The following is a 19,573-nucleotide window of genomic DNA, read 5'->3' as shown; positions in this document are numbered from 1 at the left end:
GCTCTTTTATAGACTACAAAAACAACAAATGCTCACATCATAAAGGTGTTCAGTGAGCAAAATGAATCGTAAATATGTTATGCATGCATTGCAAACAGTAATGGAATGCAGAAGCACATAAGAGCTTCCTTTTAATTCCATGGAAAACAAAATCTTTAAAACTCATGAGCCTGTTCATGTTGCTGTTTAATGCTCCAAGCGTGTTTCCCTTTTCCTTCTAAAATTCTAGCTAGAATAAGTGGATATAGTGGTCACTTCCACCGTGAAGGTGTTGTAGATGGGGAGGGAAGATAATGTATATTCTTCATGAGCTGAAATCTCCAGAGGCAGGTTCCCTGTCTTTCCTTGCCGACTTTTCTCCTTACTACAGGTCTTGTGGTCTTCCCTTAATTAAACTACCTTCTTCTTTTTTTTTTTTTTCCCATGGGCTTCCTTTCTAGTTCCTATGATAACATACAACTCTAAGTAATTTCTGTCCTCTATATAAATGTACCTAAATCATATTATTCAATTTTATATAATGTGATTTAATATATATTTGCTTATATTTACTGTAGTGGTACTTTACTGGGCTCGGATGTATTGCTCAGACAGCCATTTGTCAAGGGGCACCATGTATATTTTGCTGTTATTTTTCAGCTGCTCACCTCTGTTTTGTGATTGTCCTGCCCTGAAAGGATGACAAGCATAAATTTCATTAATGACTGGGAGATTATAGTAATATTCTACATAGGTTGCACTTGAAAATGAGTAATTCTTCCCTCAAGTGATGGGTGATTTTCAGTATTTACACTCATACTATGGCTATATGTTTTTTCCATGTTTCCCTAGTATGTGCCACATTCATGGCCAAAAGTAGATATTTGCATGCCCTCTGCCTTTTAGTTTGTCACAGTTATGGGGTTTTTATTATAAAGAATGGCAGTAATTGCCTTTAGAAAGTTTGCTAGCAGTATTTTCTTTTAGAGTGGTATTTTTTTTTTTAGTAACTCAATTTTTCTTTGTTACATGTCTTGATGGAGAAATTGAATCAGGTGGAATGCACTGGCTGGATGGGAAAAGATTGCTTTCCCCATGGGAAGCACAGGAGCATGTTCGGGTTGATGGAGAGGCTCTCAGGGAGAGGCCACAGGGTGTGTGTGTCAGGCAGGCCCAGAAACACTAAGTTTGTGCAGGATTACTGCAAGCCCGCTGTGAGCAGCAGGCAGCTAGACCCCAGAGACTGCAACTTCTGAGGTACCAAAGGGAACTCTTAAAGTTTGCTGCCACTCAGAACATCGTTGACCTAATAGAAACAGAGCTGGGAAGCAAATGTCTTTCTTCAAGCACACAGTGCAGACTGTGCTCATCTAATAGTTTAAAGTTTATCCTCAGCTCCTAGCTAGCCACCTTTCTTAAGGAAGCAGATCGTGTTTTCCACCTGTAAAAGACTGTTCCCCACTGGCACCTAGATTCTGTCTTCACCAGTTGATTTGATGTTCCTTTTGAAACAATGATTGCCTTCTCCATTGTCGAGGTTTTACCCCACTCGGCAACTAAGCACCACACAGCTGCTCGTTCCCTCCTCCTGGTGGAACAGAGGAGAGAATTGGAAGGGTAAAAGTGAGACAACATGTGGATTGAAAAAAAGACAGTTTAATAGGTAAAGTAAAAGCTGCACATGCAGGCAAAGGAAAACAATGAATTCTTTCGCTGTTTCCTATCAGCAGGCAGGTGTTCAACCATCTCTGGGAAAGCAGGGCTCCACCATGTGTGACAGTGACTTGGAAAGACAAACAGCATCACTCCAAACATTGCCCCTTTTTCTTCCCTGTGCTATTATTGCTTCGCATGACATTGTATGGTATGGAATAACCCTTTGGTCTGTTGGGGTCAGCTGTCCCAGCTGCATAGCCACCCAACTTCTTGTGCACCCTCAGCTTAGTGGGCTATTGTGAGATGCAGAAAAGGCTTTGGCTGTGTGCAAGAACAGCTTAATAGCAACCAAAATATCCCTGTATTTTCAACACTGTTTTCAGCACAAATTCAAAGCACAGCTCCATATGAGCTACAATGAAGAAAATTATCTCTCTTCCAGCCAAAACCAGCATGTCACTCCTCCATCATTTCATGGCTTCAGAGCCAGAAGGTTAACATTGTGTTTGTGTCCCTTATCCAAGCTGTGCAATGCAAAGTCCAAACATAAACATTAGCTCTACCTTGTACTACAGGGTACTTCAGGAAGAGTCTTTATTAATGTTAATGGTCAATAATTCTAGGAGTTTGACTGTCTTGCTAGATAACAAGCCGTGTGGATATAGGCTATAAGACTGTTAAGCATCAGGGCAGGTCAGCTCAAGCAGCATTAGGGAAATGCTTCTGTCCCCTCTATCATTTCAGACCTTATTAAGCATGCCACTGTTGTTGCAGCCTTAAGGCATGAGGTTGGTATATTCTTGTTCATACATCTACTTGGGGACCACCTTCCAGACAGCAGTCATTTGTGGAGCATGGTGCTTTGTGTCTTTTAAATGTGAACGTGTATATGAACAGATGCCATAAAGGGAAAGGAAAGGTACGCATCAGTAAGTGTACCAGGTTGAATGGTCCATCCTCATAAATGTTGCCAATCCTTTCTTCTTCCTTGTGCCCTCAGTTTCAAAAGCTTTGCAGGATTGTGACCATCTGCTTATGTTCGCACATAAATATTCATACTCGTATGGGTATTATGAAAGCAAAGGCTTCTTGAGTGTTCTGTGCCTTGCTGTATGAATACCCTCAGTGTGAATGACAGCATGGATGACATACTTGGGATTGCGGTTAATGAAAAGGTGCTTCCCCTTTTTGTTACTTGTAAATACTGGCTTTAGGGAACAAAGGTACAATTGTGCTATGCCATGATAAATCTCTCTAGCTTGCATCATGTGTGAATAATCTTTTGGCAGGCAAAACTTTGTGAAAAAAATTTATTTTGAGGCTTCTTATTCTCTTAGAAATTATGCCTTGCAAGAATGTAACACAAATTATGCAGTGACCCCATGTCAGTTCCAGTATCAAATTACCTCATCTTTACCACGGAATAGAAGGCTTTTAAATGTATTCATTTTTTGTCCTAATTCTCAAAGGAACTTGCTGTTTCAGAGTTCTGTGTAAATGCGAAGCATTAACTTCACCAGTCATCATTCACTGGTATAAATATACAGTTTGACATTTATTTGGAAACTTTTGTCTGTCCACTCATAACATTCCCTGTGGAAATTGTGATATATATGTGCTCCATCAAATCACATGTTACAGCCTATCTAGTAAAATTATTATTCACTTATCATTTGTCTACATGTTTATTTTGCCTGTTGCCTTTCTGAGGGTTTTGGAAATATATAAGTAGATTAAAATACCTTATTAGACTACTTTGAACATTTTTGAAGAGATGAATAGTTACTTAAAAGGCATTTATATATTGTTACTAGTGAAGATCATCCCTCTAAGAGATGGGATAAGTGGATATGCAGACAACCTGAACAGTCACTTAAAAACTGTTGGCAGTTCAGCTGTAGAGTGGAATGGCTATTTTAGACGAGATTGAAGCTTTGTGAAATCAAGATCAATATCCGTGGCATTAGAACTTCAAGCTGAAATATCTGGGCACATAGAGGATTGTGAGTACTTTTGGGATTTGGAGGTATTGTGAGATGTGATAATGAGATGTCTTCTTGACTGATATAAATGAAGAATGTTCAAAATTACGTCTTTGGTGTTGCAGAAGCAGGCTTAAATATGTAATGATTTAGATATGTAGTCTGTTGTCTGTAGTTGGACTACTTAATAACTTAACTTTTTAGAAGTGTGTAGAAATTTCCACTTCAAGTGGTCACTTCAAAATACAATTCCCATAATCTTGGCAGTGAAAAGATATCTGAACTCCCAGTTTTTCAAAGTCATCATTAACAAAGAAAAACTACTAAAATGTTGATGATTACTTACCACTACTCCAACATATCCCATGTTTCCAGCATTGTACTGACTGAAGACCATTCATTTACTTCAGAACCAAATATTCTAGGCTGGAAGAAAGCCTGGATGAAGCAGACTTGTTATCCGAAGCTAATAAGATATTTGACAAAAAGATACAGGCAAATCTAATTTACTTTTGAGATTTTTGTGCTTCCAGTAAATAGTAATGAAACTGTGGATGTACTTTTTTCAACAGAAAGGACCACTTAAAGGAGTTGTTTTGTTTTGTTTTCTATTGAATAGAAGCCATAGTGATTTGCTGGTGGTTTTCTATCTTTTTTGTTTTTCTTTCGTTCTTAGTCACTTCGCACCTGGTTGCTGTTGGCAAAATAGGAACAATTTATTGTGTTGTTAATTATGAACTGATTTATTTTCAGATCTCGATAGAAAATGACTACCTAGGTCCCAGGAGAATTGAGAGTCTGCAAAAAGAAGATGCTGATTGGCAGAGAAAAGCCCACATGGCTGTGCTTTCTATTCAAGATCTTACAGTTAAATACTTTGAAATAACAGCTAAAACACAGAAAGGTAGTTATTTTTGACTATCCTATTCATCAAATAAAAGATCTTTAAAAATGTATTTAATGTTTACCATGTCCTGTCTTGTACTTTTTTTAATCAGTCCTCCATGTGGAAAATGCAGTTGTAATTTCCATTTGTTTTTTCTTTGTGTCTCTTTGAATATCTCACCAATAAGCCTTTTCGGAACATCCTCAGAAGCGAGCAGAATGGAGATTTTAGATAAAAAGTTTCACAACCACCCTCTCAGTATGATTGTATTAGTTCCACTGTATAATTGCAAAGAACTTAGGGAGCACAGAGTCCCTGATGGATTCTGTCTTCTATACTGGCTATAGCAGACTACCATAGGAAGTGTTCATTTCAATTCATTTACTTTTTCTGTCTCCTCTGCCTTTCATGAATTTTTTTTCATAGCTCAAAATATTAAGCAACAACTCTGTTCAGTTGCTCAGTGAAAGCTGCTCTGTTGTTCAGAAATCTTCATGGATATAACCTTGGCATTTCTGTGTTTCAAGAATGCAGCAGTTTTAGTAAAGAGTTGGAGAAGTAAAAGCAGGTCATGACTTCCCATGTACATCTGTGTTCTTGCCCTTGTACCATTTTAACTTAAATAATCAGCTTATTAGTGCAGGCACCCCTGAGGATATGGTTTTATGTCACCTCTTAGTTTGACTGTGGGCTACCACTGGTGGAGTTTTATGTCCCACTGTCTTCCCTGCCTGACTATGAGTTTGTGCTTCTTTCTTTGCCTTGGTGCTAATGATTGTGCAACTAGATAAATGAGCTATATGCCTCGGAGAAAGTATTTTTTGATGGGTACGTTTCCTGTCATCTCCCTGCGTGACTGCTAGATCTGCCTCAAGAGAAGCAGTCACTGCAAAATGATTCCTCTTGGTGACAAGCTAAGTTAAGGATAACATGAAACTCCACCTTATTGTGAAAATGTGGCTGAACCAGTTTACCATGTTGAAATTAATTTAATGAGAGTAAATTCAGGATGTATTTAATCACTTTGGTTCCTTTTCTAGTATGAGAAAGGCAGTAAATAAAATACCCAGTTAGTTAATAAAGAATGTATATTCATAGATATTTACCTTTTGTTTTGTTCACATCCTTTTTTCGATGTACAGTAGTCAGGACTGTGGGGAGAAACACTGGGAAATGAAATGGAACCTGTTTACAACCATAGAACTTTGGTGTGCAGGTTGCTTGCCTGTTTTGTTATGTTTCAGGTTTTTTTGGCCTCCTGCTGATCACAGGGTGGTCTTGCGTACCAAAATACTAACAGGTGGCAGAGGAAAAACACATGAGAATGTAAAGATATTTTTTATTACCAAACAACAGCATATGATACCTCCTAGCACCTGAGGACTGAATACTACTGCTTTGATTGTGTGACTTTCGTGGTTTTTCCTTTGCAAAGCTAAGTGTACAGTGTCATGTATGACATTTTCACCATTTTTAATATATAGAACAATCACATGTCAGCATAGATGTTGTCTGGAGCTCGAGAATAGAAAAATCTGAATCAGGCAAGGGACTCCTGCTGCTCTGAAGTCTTCCTGAAAAAGATTGTCGTTCATCTCTGCATATTAAAATCAGATGATAATTTGTTCAATTAATCTGAATTAATTTGTGAAGCTACCTGTATTTTGAGTTAAAAGACAGATGTTATTTAAACCTTATTCATTGTTCTTACAGAATTGCACTTGAGGTCAAGCTGAAATTTTTATTTTAAATTGTAATTTTTATTTTAAATTGTAATTTTTTTTTCACTCTGCAGGTTTGTTTAAACTTATGACCACTATAGAAATTATCAGTATCCAGGGGATACTAGAAACTTTAAAAGTTGATAATTGGGGCACTCAGAAGTGTGGAAAATTTGAGATGCAGTTAAAGACCACATGATAGCATTAATGAAATATTTTTATTAAGTCAGGAACTCTGAACTAGTGATTCAAGTGTTCAGATACTGGGTGTTCAGAATGGTCCCTCTGTGGATAACAAAAATTGGAATTAAAATGATAAAATTATCAACAAACCGCTAATCACTTATTGACCTGGATCCTAGCAGTACTTAGAAGAGTACTTGATTGTTAGTACTCTGTAGAATGGCTACTCCCTGCTAAGAGAACCTTGTATGCTTTTGGATACAAATGTGCATTCTCTCTGCAATAGAATCACTAGTGATCTGAAGAGTCTGGTAAGCTGTCTGCCTTTTTTTCCCTTCTGTAGCTGTGTACGATCGAATGAGAGCAGACCAGAAGAAATTTGGTAAGGCAGCATGGGCAGCAGCAGTGGAACGTATGGAAAAGCTTCAGTATGCAGTTTCTAAGGAGACTTTGCAGTTGATGCGTGCTAAAGAAATCTGTTTGGAACAGAAGAAACATGCGCTGAAAGAGGAGGTAATCTTTCGTATCAATAAACAGAAAAATAAAACATGCAGAAAACCACCAAACCTTAAAGAATGTTGGTGTACTTAAAAACAAACAAACTAAACAAAAAAATCTCTGGACTTGAAAGTAATTATTTTTCATCTTTTAATAATAAACATCTGTATTTAAATATTTATTACTCTCCACCATGTTAAACAAATGGAGTTGGAACATAGTTGTGGTGGTTTGTTTTCTGTTCACCTTTTCCCGGTTAGTCAATCAGGATGACAGTTTTTACTGTTAACGTTGACAGCTATCCACTGAGATTAACAGAATTAAAAGAAGCGGTAGGACGGAAGTCTGCTGCTATGTCATCTCCACACTTCAGCTCTCCAAGGCTTATGACCACTTTTTTGGAATAGTTCTGACATTCCAGATGGAAGGTGTCTGACCATTAGTAATTACACAGATGACTAGCCTGTTGTACTTTACTCTCTTAAAGACAGTCTTCCAGAGGGGGTTGTGCTAGCCACAGCTTTACTGAGGAAAGAGTGTGAGCATTACACTGTGTTTAAATGCTTTAGCAGAAGAAAAGCCCACATTTATTGGGTTTTATGAGACCTCTTCAAAAGCAAAAATGCTGCAAATAATCTTTTTAAAATTTGCTGTCATATAGATGTTTGGCAGTAAGTACTTTCTGTAATACTAATGTTAATTGACATTCTAGCTAATCAGCTGCTTTTTTTAGATTAATTTTCAAATATTTCAGCAAAATTTTGACTAAGGCGGTGGCTCTGTTATGAATAGGGTGATCCAGAGAAGTCTTGACTTTAACACTGTGTAGATTGGCAGGTTTGTAACCCTGATAGACTATGTGCCTATTTTAGAAGCTTCTGTAGAAGGCAGCTTGATCTGCAAGGAAGAGAGAAAACATGGAAGACCCAAAGCATTTCCTCCATTTCAATGCTCTTTGTATTTAGAAAGCTAAGAGTTGTCTGGAAACCTGAGTTTATGAGGCTATTGACATCCTTAGCTAAGACATGATGAGAGAATCCAGCAATACTAATTGGAAATATTATATTAAATATCTTCACATATTTAGAGCAGCTACACATCATGTTTTTCCGTAGCACATTTTATTTTTCTCCCAGTGGAGACCTTCTGTGAATTTTTATTGAATGACATCTGAGTCTGGTAAGTGAGTGATTGTTTTTATGTGCAAAAGCATTAGGGGCTGCACAAGAAAAGAAGTTCATTGCGGTATACTTGCTGGTGAGGGGCTCTGAACTGAGAGGTTGGGGTTTTGGGGATGGAGAAATGAGGAATATCTTAGAGATGTCCATTGGCATGGTGCTTTGGGATGGTGTCTTACAAGGGACAGAGAGCTCTAGGTCAAAACTTCGTGATGTGGATATATGAGGACAAGCTTCTGTTCGGAAACATATTTTTTGCTTTGAGATTGTAAAAGCCCAAAGTATGCAAAGCTGGATGTGACAAATGTGACTGGCAATCCCATATTGGATAAGACAAGTTTCAGTCTTATAATAAATAAAATATTTAGTAATTACATTAGTATTTGGAAGATATGACAGTAAAAAAAACCAACCAAACAAAAAACCACCAACCTCCCCCCTCCACAACAACACTAACAGAAGAAGTGAAAAAGTGATACATCTTTTTCTTTAAGCCTAAGAAGTTAAGACCTTCCTACTACGCTTAGGTGTATAAATTTAGTCTCACTGAATAGGAAAAGGAGACACATGGGAAATAATATGCTTGTTTCTTTTGCACTTAATTCCCTCTTCTTCAAATCTACACCAACCTTGCCGATTGATTTTTCAAGAGGGACAATAAAAATGTCCTTGTTTCTGTAGTTTTCATTTAGTATTAATCGAGCGCTTTTTTGTTTCCCAAAATGTGTCTGCACTGTAAATATATAGAACGCTACTACATTTTCCAAGTTATCATGATATGAAAATCACCTGGTTAGGGGATTAAATTAGTTTTGTTGCTTTGTGTGGGGATTTTTGGTTGTTTGGTTGGTTTTTGTTTTGTTTTGGTGGGTTTTTTTGGTTGGTTGGGTTTTTTTTTGACAGCTGAAAATGTTAACCATGTGGTTATTTGTATTAAAAACCAAAAACAAACAACCAAATTCTACACAAATTACATTCTGTGCTTTTTTATTTTCCTGATTTGTACCTCTGAAGTTCCATCTGTTGTTCTGAATTTTGTTTGAAGGGAATGATGGAAACTTTCCTTTTGAGGTAGACCAGAGTCTGCTTTTGAGGACTGGTTGCCAAGTCTTGTTCTCGTGACAGTAAACAGAACCATTAAATGAGAGTGGGAATCCTTTGTAATTCTCTAAGTATGTAAAATAGTTTGGACAAATGGAAGTGAGTGACTGGAGACTTAAATTCCAGCAAGTCCCATCTTGCATATGTAGGATTCAGTAACTAGTCTTCTCTTTTTTCCTTTTAGAGCTGTACAGTTAAGTTCTAAAGATACACTTCAAAACCAGTATTTAATTTACATCATAAGTGTTCTGTGATATTTTCATAAACAAAATTATATTCTGACAAAGCACTGCTCTGTTTTTTAAGAATATTTGTCATAGTTTCATAACTCTAGGAGTACTTTCCTGTACATTAAGCCTGAATCAAAGATATATTTGCTTCCAGTGAGTTGGAGTATGTGAGTATATCTTGCATTTCATGACTGTCATTTTATTTTGGCATCTGAAAAAACAGACTTTTAATAAGGATTCTCTTCGAGAAGGCATGAATAGCTATTTCTGGAAAATTAATCTTTTTGTAAGAAGTAGATATTTTGGTACAGATGCAACATAATATTTTTCAGAAAAGTGTATTTTACCTTCATAGTTTTCATTGTATCTTTTTTAAGCTTTTTCTTTCAGTGACAGCTTTTTGAAAAGGCTGAGTAAGAAGCTAAAATTGGAAAATCTTTGAAGATATCTTCAATCACATTTGAACTATTATTTTTAATATCAGATTATCAATGCTTTTGCTTTCTTCACTTTCAGTGTTCAAATTGGAAAAGTAAATTTTTTTGTAAAGACGATTTTATTTTTCCTTAGTCTTACATTAAATATTTGTGTAATATTCACCAGTTCAATCAAAAGTTGAAAAAGACTTTGAAATAAAAGCTATTTTACACTGTCATTGTGTTTAAAGAAAGCAGTAATGGGGTGCATTCTACAGACAAAACTTGGGAGTCATAGTTAGGCTTTTAATAATGCAATGAGGCATTATTAGAAAATTACTCATTACGAATAATAACCTACTTTGGACTTAATAGTTATCAAAATCCTACATAAGTTCTTTTGAAATAACCTTATTACAGCATAGTTTATTTTTATACATTTTTTACCCAGAAAATCTATTTTAAAGAGTATTAAAGAGGGCAAATCCCAGCATTTGCAGAGACTTTTTTTCTTTGAAGGATTTTGTGCATCAATGACATTTAGTTCCCATTGACCAAGAGAAAGAAAAAGATGAGGTATTTATGGTCACTTGAAACAGATTCACAGCACTATTAGAAAATCAGAACTGAAATACCTTCTCTGGCAAACCATTTAGCTACTGTTTTATAGGCATAGAAGTTAAACCCAAGATATTTCTTTAAGAAGATGAAAATACTCAGGAAACTCATTTATCAGAGTTTCATTTGTGCATTATGACAGAAAGAATGACAATTAAGAGCAAAGACCAGATCTATCTGTGTATGAGGATATCATTGGTGTTAAGCAGGTTGTCTTTGGATTTTGAACATTTAGTCCTACAAAAGAAAAAAGCTTGTAAAAACAGTGCTGCACCCTTTTGATGTGGAAGAGATGCTTTCTTTTAGTGCCTGAAATTTTTCTAATTGCCCAAGTACGAATTGTAAGTAATCATCTTAACCTAATTTTTTAAATAATATCGTGTCCTGTAGCCTATTAAAATAATGTCAAAATTCTTTAGAATGGTTTTCTGTTGATTTTGAGGATGAGTTTCTATATTTGCACTAGACCTGAGGTTTTTCTGTGAATTTTACTCCTTTCTTCTGAGATTTCTGAGACAGCAACAGCGATGAATTAAAATGAATACTTGAACTAGAGAACAATCAGGATTCACATGAAGTGGATTGAAACATAACTTTGCATTCTATTTGAACAGTAACAGATTACTTTAAAGGCTGGATAATAGAGAATTTAATAATCGCTATTAATATGTATTGCTAGAGGAAAGTAATACAATTTTTTACCCTGAACTTCAGTTTTATTACTTCATAAGTGACAGCAGATGAGAATGACCGTGGTCCTATAATCTGATAGCAATACAGTTGATCCACCAGTTCAATAGGGTGGTACAGCAAAAGGTGCTCTCCAGTCTATAAAACCAGCACTTGAACTTGGAAGATGTCTTCTCCATCATTCTTCCACGCATTTTTGATTACCCAAGAAAGATTGGTTCTAACTGGAGCAGTTGCAGAGAGGGCTACCACAATGATGCCAGGAACGGCAAGTCTGTTTTACAAGATGACTTGAAGGTTTTTTGATAAATATGAAGGCCAAAATAATACAAAATTGCTCTCCACAAAAATACTAATAGGAATAAATACTTGTCAAGAGCGATATGTGTTCCTATATTCAGGACTGGTGCAAGAACAAATGGTATTATCTAATTGTGAATACACTGGAAATATGGCAGAAGTTTTCTGGCAATTAGGATGGAGTATCTGGAGCAGACTTCCAATGGGAGTAATGAACAGAGTTTTTTTTGAAAGCTTTTTTCTTTTACAAAAGCAGAGTAAGAACAACAACAGTAACATGTAAATTATTTTAATAACTCAGTTTGTGAAAACAGTTCAATTTAGATTTGTCTGAAAGCATTCCATGTCGGTGGAAAGCTGGATTTGATGGCCCACACCTCTGTATTCTATGTTTTGCTATTTTTCTATTAATTATCTCATCTATCTCTTTAATATGTGTATTCGTAGTTCATGTCAGAAACTTTCCATTTTAACCCGTTATATCTTTATTTCAAATGTGTGGGTTTAAGATTATATATTTCTGTCTTAGAACTGTTAGGAAACCTGAGTTCCTACCCAGGTTCTTCACTTAGTGTGAATGAAACAACAAAGACCATAAACACTGTTACTTGAGTTAGGGCCACAGAGATTTAATTGTTTGCTTGAGTTAATGCAGGGAGTTGTGGCATAGCAGGAAATGGAACTCCTGTGCCCTCAGTTGTAGTTCGTTGTCCAGCTACAAAATGTTTCTTTCCTCTAACATTCTCATGTTAAAGTTATCAGTGTTTCTTTCACCATGTTGATAAACCCTAGACCTACCAAGGATGTAGAAAATTGCTGGTGCAGATAGCAACTTGTAACACTAAGAACTGAACAACACATAAATTTTTAACAAGAAATGCTGAAATTTTCTCAAGAGTGATGATACTCTTTTGAATTATCACACATATACAGTATCTCACTTGAAAATTTTAACATAAATGGTTGTAATTAAGGGTGTCCATTTTTCTTTTTCATGAGGGGCTTTCATGTTGCTCGGATATCTGCTTGTGAACCATATGACAATATTAATTTTCCATTGCTGTTGCACCTGAAAACTGAATATAGTGGTGGTGTACCCCTAAAACAGAAGAGGTAGCTGGCAGCATCTGTAATTTGTGCTTGTAGAGCTAAGCTTCAGTTGTCAGGTCCTTTATCAGGCAGACACTGATGCAGCTGAGCAAAATACTGTGCTGCTATAACTTGATTAACCAATACTTTTGAAGATAGCCTGTTATGCCTCTATGGAGTCTTTATACAAATTATGTGTAATTAAATTTGGGAACATATTTTTTTAAAAAAGAAAAAAATGTATAATTGTGAGTGAAATTCACAGTTCACTGACAAAGCTAAAGTTCTTAGCTGTGGTAGAAGTTTGAATGACATTGCCTTAATTTGAGAGAAAAACCCAACAAAACTCCAGCAAAATGAACAAACAAAAAAATAAACAAACAGCCAAAAACCACACCACATTTTGTTGCTATGGTATTTGGTTTGGGTTTTGTTTGTTTGTTTTTTTTTTTTTATGATGAGAAAATCCTTTGAAAATGCTGTTACATGCAGGATGTAGAGCTGCATTGCTTTGAATTCCATGCAAAGTGAGACAGCACATAGGATCCCCTTGCATGTTAGTATTTCTTAAATGTGACCTGAATGGCTAACAGTATCGAGCAGCTAAAAGAGGGTGATTTGCTGTCACGTTGGTTGTATATTGTGTCACTTTTCTGTGTCAAACTTATGACATGAATAAGTGCTAAAGTGTATATAAATAGTATAATCTAGTTGTCTTTTTCTGCTGTGAAGGACTCCAGAAATGATGAAACTTCTCAGTTAAGTTGTCATTACAAGAGAACTGGTGCATGTAATTATCTCTGTTTCCACCAACTTTCACTTGTTTTTCCTCATTTCAGGTTTAATGATAGTTTTGACTCTAGATTTCTAGATGCTGTTAGCAAAGTGACTTTTAGACTTCTTGGACTGAAAATCAGAAAATATTAATTTCATTATGTATCTTCAGAGAATCAAGTAGTGGAGCAAAAAGAGTGGTAGAGATGTTTCACACTATGCACTATATGACTTGTCACTTCTGTCACAAAGAATAATCCAATGCCATGGATTTTTTTATTGTCATATAGAAAAAATGTCAGATATGAAAGATAGCTAAAAGTGAGTGGCTGATCAAACCTATCTTCTCCTCCTGATGTGTTCAATTTTAGCATGTTACGTTTAGCGTACAAGGCACTTACCTAGCTGTAATTGTGAAGTCTGTGGTTTTGTTCTCATTATCCTGGAGTCATGTGTTTTTGTGGATTTTTTTTGTTTGTTTGTTTTTTTCTCTTTCCATTTAGATGCAGAGCCTGAAAGGTGGTACAGAAGCCATAGCCCATTTGGACCAGTTAGAAGCTGATTATTATGATCTACAGCTTCAATTATATGAAGTGCAGTTTGAGATCTTGAAATGTGAAGAGCTACTGCTGACAGCACAACTTGAAAGTATCAGAAGACTGATGTCAGGTGCTTTACACATTTAAATTAAGATGTAATCTGTAAAGAATAATTCTCTTTCTAAGAGTCTAGTAAAGCATGTGGGAGAAAAAATTCTTTACCATGTGAAGAGATGGGTCTTCTGGCATAAGTACTGTTAAATTAAAATTTATACCTGTTAATAAGTCTTATACATACGCAATACAGCGATTTTGGTCTGGTTCTCATTGGCTGCATTTGGAAATGTGCATACAAGATACTGTGTAAGTTCCGGAAAAATGAATTTAAGGTGGAGGAAATATCATCGTTACTGGACTTGGCTTATTGAAAATTTGCATTGCTATTATAAATTTATTTGAAGTGATTGGTTTTCTAAAGGTATTCCTGCAAACTGAGAGTCCTTCAGCTAAACTTTGAAGCTTGTATTGACATCTCACTGATATATAGCAGTTAGGCAAACCTAATGTTTCAGGAACCTACTATACCTTGTGTACTTAGAAACTGTGGAAATGGTACAGGTAAATCATAGAGCATTTTTGAGTCCAGTTCTCTTCTTTAGACCTTTCTCTAGTTACTGTTTTTATTTACACAAGCTCTGTTGTGTTGTTTAGTGTATGGGGCTTGCAGAGCAAATCTTGTTACGGATACAAAAGTCACTTAAGAAGAGAGATTTGAAGCTGCATTGTATTGTGAGTTGCTTCTGAATCACAGATTCTTCTCACTGTTACGTGAAATCTCCTTTTAGGCTTGTCATGGCAACAACTCTAACTGCACATACGGAAGATGAGGATTGCAAACTCTGTAAATGACTTAAAGGAACATGGCTGCCTTGACTGTGTGCCTCTGTGGAGAGCTAGTTAGTGCTTTAGAGGTAGATAGTGTTTGTACTTGGGAAGGGTAGACATTTAATTTTGGTACCAAAGACACAGTATGGTTTGCTTACTGGCAGACCAAAGGAAATCCCTTGAAGGAGAGGCTGAGAAAGAATGTATCGAAATTCTTTCTCTTTGATATAGTGATAGTAAAACCTAAGAGCTTTCAGAGCTGAAGCCTCCTGTAAACACATCAGAGGTCATTATGACTTCTAGTAAAGTTTTCTCCAGAAATCTCAAAAAAAAAAAACCCCAAACCCTACAACCTGACCCAAAATTCATAAAACCCTACTCAGGAAGCAACCAATCTTCTCCTTCTCTCATGGCAACAAAATAGTTCACTGTACTGGCTTCCTTTGCAGTTTTAAATTTGTAAAGTATTCTTTAATACAAAATCCAAAAGTTGTTTTTTTTGTTGTTGTTTCTTTTAAAAACAGCCATCTATTTTAGAAGGAATTACTGTTTTTCTTTTAAGAAATCCTAGTTAATATCTCATAGGACAGAAAATGAAAAATACATTTCTTAAATTTACTCAAAGAATTAAATTAACTCTTTGGACTTCACTTAGGTGGAGGGGTAGAACAATTAATGTGAAGAATGTCACACTGAAGTGTCTGCCATCTCTTTAATACTCTTCAGCATCCAATTTGAATGAAAGCATCTAAAACATATAGTAGTCTCAGTATGCGTTATTTCCTGTGCAGTCAAAGAGGCAAGAACAGTCTCATGCATCTGCTACGCCTCGTTTTTGAAGTGTACTTACAGTCAGTAAAGTAATAGCCTTTATTTGTGCACAGCTGTATGATTTGAAGTACATATGTCTTATTGACTTGGAGAGGCTATTGCTGTTCTTTACCCTTTGACTGTATTGGCTCTGTAGAGTTATTTCAGAGATGTTTGGATTGTGTTTTGATTTGAGTGACATCAGCAGTACTGCTAATGAAGTCCCAGCAGAATTTTTTGTGAGTGTGATATCATTTGGCTGCCAGTTGTTGCAAACTACAAGAAAAACATTTTCATTTGCAAATTCAGCACACAGGATCTGAAAAGTATGGAATTATAGTAGATTGTCATATCATAAACAATAGTAGTAGTTTTTTACTGTCATTAACCAAGTACCTGCAGTGAAATTCACAAAATGTGAGTTTATTTAGAATTTTAAAGGGTCTTATACTATTCATACAAACTATTCATACCACCTTGTGTGATGGTTTTATGGTGGATGCATTGCTGTCAACTGAGAATGGGATAGTAGGTTCCTGCTTTGGTTGGAGAGTGGCTTGAATGAGTGCAAATGGTATGGATTTTATATGAAAAGGAATATTTGTAATTATTAAGTCATTGAGCTGTTAGAAGCTTAAACACTTACAAGTTTATAGATATTTCAAAACTGTAGAAAACTCTTGGAATATTAAATGGAGGTTGCAATACAGTTGCCAAGGTTTGTTTGTTTTTGTTGTTGTCGTTTTCCAAACAGTAGAACATGATTTATTTTTATGTTTTAGAACTGGTAGATTTGACTATTGTGCAGCTGAGCTACTGGTGTTTCACTTGTAAATGTGTATCTTTAACTCTACATGAAAGTGCTCTAAAGCCAAATTTGCATGAAAATACTTCCATTTTATAAGTGCATGGTAAAATATAATAGTTGTTAGCTACAAATCTTATTTTTAATCACCAGTGTCTCTAAGTGGGTTCTAGTGACTAGGCAGTTTTACTTATGGATGAAACTGTCATGTTTTTTTAACTGAGTGCTAAAGTAAAGAATATAGGAGGTCTATTTTTACTAGGTTTTATTTTAACATTAATATAGTGCTGTGCTTTCTTTTCTCCTCCTGCTGTGTCTTCTGTTGAGCTGAAATTAGCATGACAGTCAGAATTTTGGTTGCAGCAGAGACTGCACACATATGTAACATGAAATAAACACAGCTTTTAAAATGGACAGCATACCAAAGAAAATCCTGCCTCTCTCCCCAAATAATCTAGTAGCAGAAGTAGGAGGAAGTTATGGTCTTGCTGTCAGTAGTTGATGAAGTTGAAATGAGAAGGTTTGGTGGTGCTGTAGAATTGACAATGATAGTCATGCCAGCCATATCTGCCTGTTTCAGACAGCAATAATGCTCTTGGTGTATTACAGAAATATCCTACTTGTTATGCCAGTGAGATAAGGAAGAACAGGCCTTTGCTGCTTCTTCGACCCAGCATTCTGTTTTGTTGTCTGATTCCCCTTTCGTTAAATTAACAGTAGGCTGTGGCGGAAAAGTCTCATGCCAAAGACTCCGGAAAGAGTCTATAAAGAGTTTGTAGTGAAGACCAGAGCATATTACTGCACATCATGGATCCCTTGGTTAAGAGATTTGAAGACATGTGTACATTGTGATTGTTATGCTACAGACACAAGCATACGTTTGGATTTGCATTTGTTTTTTAATGCTCTGAGCTTACCTGATTACCAGGCTGTGCTTCATTGGTGTTGGTTTCTTTTCTTCAATACTTCACTGTTTAATGCTTTTCGTCTGACCTTTTGATAGTCCTCTAAAAGGACCATAGAATTCTTCTACATTCAGTCTTGCAACTTGAAGGGTGGGAGGTTGTTGTTGTTGAAAGGAAAAAAAATGTTTGTCAAACATGAACTATTGATTTGCCTTTTTCATTGCTGACATTTTTAAAACAGAGAAGAGAGATGAAGTGGTATATTATGACACTTATGAAAGTATGGAAGCCATGCTTGAAAAAGAGGATATGGCAACATCGATACACTTGCAAAAAGAGGAGCTGCAAAAATTACATCAAAAAATCCGCCAGCTAGAAGCAAGGCGTGGACGTATTTCAGCCAAGAAAGCCTACCTCAGAAATAAGAAGGTATTATTGAATTGCAAATTTCTAGCACACCATATTATTACGTTGCAAATTTCTAGCATAATTTGCAAATTTAATAAAACTTCAAAAGGTTTAATTTCAAAACAACTTCCAAGTCTCCCAGAATTTCTGTGAATTATGTTTACCACTTACTAAAAGATGTTTTACAGAGTACCAAATACAATAGCATGTGTTACTAAGCGGATATATTTAAGTTTCAGTTTACCTTTTAACTTTAAAGAAACCTTTAATCACTTTGAAGTCAACAAATAAACTTATTTCTATTAACTAATCAGAATACTTTCATGTGGAAAGTACATGCTAGAATTAATGCTTTTACAGGGACTAGTTTTATATATGTTTGCAGAACAGAATTTTCGAATATGTGTTCTCACTAATGAGTTCTACTTTCATTGTCTTACCTCATCCTTTTAAACTTATGTGTCATTGATGCTCTGTATTCAGTAGATACATATGAAATCCAGTATACTTAATTTATAAAACTAGGTGTTCATTTTAGGACCAGTTTCCTTTTTCATGCATTACATGATTTGGATGCTGTGCAGAAAATGGTTTCAATATAGTTGGTGTTGTGAAATTCTGTATCAAGTGTATGTAAATATGTTTATTCCTTTGTTTCCAGAAGGATCTTCTTATTTTTCCCTAGCAGTTTGTGGTTACATGCATATGCATTATTAATGAGCAAGGTAGCTTAATGAGTAGACTAGATCAAAGTTCTGAGAAAGCAATATAATACTTGTTATAAAATAGGTTTTCACCCCATACTATAATATTACAAGGCTATGCAGAAGTCTGAGTTGAGAACTCATTCTAGATTGACATCTTGATGTGAGAGATGACCCATTTACATAGAGAGTTTCAGTAGACTGAGGGCAAAGCCTCCATAAGTCATATCTATTTCTGTACCTGAATCTGAAGCATAACAGAGCAAACAAAGCATTAGTTGATACATTTTATATTTTGTATTTTTTTATATTTATTGAGTCACCGTCTCGTTTCTGAGTAACACAATATGAAGTAGACTGTAAATAAATTATCAAGAAACTGTGCTTTTTAGTGCTTTAAGGGATAGATAGGTTCTATCTGTCATGTTATGCTAATTAATATAGGCTCTATTATAGTAGTTATGCTATTTTCTCCTGAATATGAGAAGACACTGCTTGACATCTTGCAGAGTACACAAGCCTGTTTGAAAGCAGCAGTGTGGTTGCTGTTTGTTACTTAACTTACCAGAGTTAACGACTTGAGAAGCAATCCTGAAGCAGGAGTAGAGATTTTTTTAGCCTTCTTATCTATATAATAAACTAGTCACCTTCATTTGTTTTAAGGTTATGCTGTGATAAAATGCCTTTTTTAGGCTGAAGGAATTAATTCTAGGCTGTAGCACTAGTTGCAGCATGCCTGCTTGTGCACTGCGATATGATGCAGAGTTGTAGATGGTAGTATTGCTTATTTGGGTCTGCATGCAGGAGTAACATCCTCGTGTCTGCTCAACATTGTGCTGGAAGAACGTGGCTTGCTTTTGGGACCCAGGGTAATGTCTCCATGTGGAACCTCCCGCTGGACATGACAGCACCCTTTGAACTAGTTCCAGCACTCTACTGATTTCATTGCCCAGCATAGCTTATCCACAGTTGGCAGCTACAGTGAAATACTTAGCTTTCAGATTCTGAAGAAATCACAGGTTGCATTTAAACTCGTAGAGGTAAACAAAATATTTTTATTTGAGCAAAAAAGAATAGGCAGAATCAGTTGTTGTGTACCATTTTTCAGTACTTGTTGGCCAGGAAAGAACAATAGCCATTTTGATGGATATTTATCTTAGAGGTATTTACTATAGCTGCTCTTATGACTGCTAAATAACACAGAGCCCTAATGAGC

General features: G+C 35.9%; 1 protein-coding gene across 1 annotated transcript in view; it reads left to right on the top strand.

Moving 5' to 3' along the window:
- Positions 1–19,573, top strand: part of JMY (junction mediating and regulatory protein, p53 cofactor) — a 70,117-nt gene that overhangs the window by 32,285 nt on the left and 18,259 nt on the right. The window contains exons 3-6 of the mRNA XM_080362739.1: positions 4,371–4,521; positions 6,751–6,920; positions 13,805–13,970; positions 17,487–17,674. Coding sequence (XP_080218865.1) covers positions 4,371–4,521; positions 6,751–6,920; positions 13,805–13,970; positions 17,487–17,674 — 675 coding nt within the window. The remainder of the gene's footprint in view (positions 1–4,370; positions 4,522–6,750; positions 6,921–13,804; positions 13,971–17,486; positions 17,675–19,573) is intronic.

This window comes from Nesoenas mayeri, assembly GCF_963082525.1.
Source record: "Nesoenas mayeri genome assembly, chromosome: Z".
In the NCBI taxonomy this organism is placed as follows: Eukaryota; Metazoa; Chordata; class Aves; order Columbiformes; family Columbidae; genus Nesoenas; species Nesoenas mayeri.
Note: the sequence above shows the minus strand (reverse complement) of the source record. Positions and strands in the feature narration are given on the sequence as shown.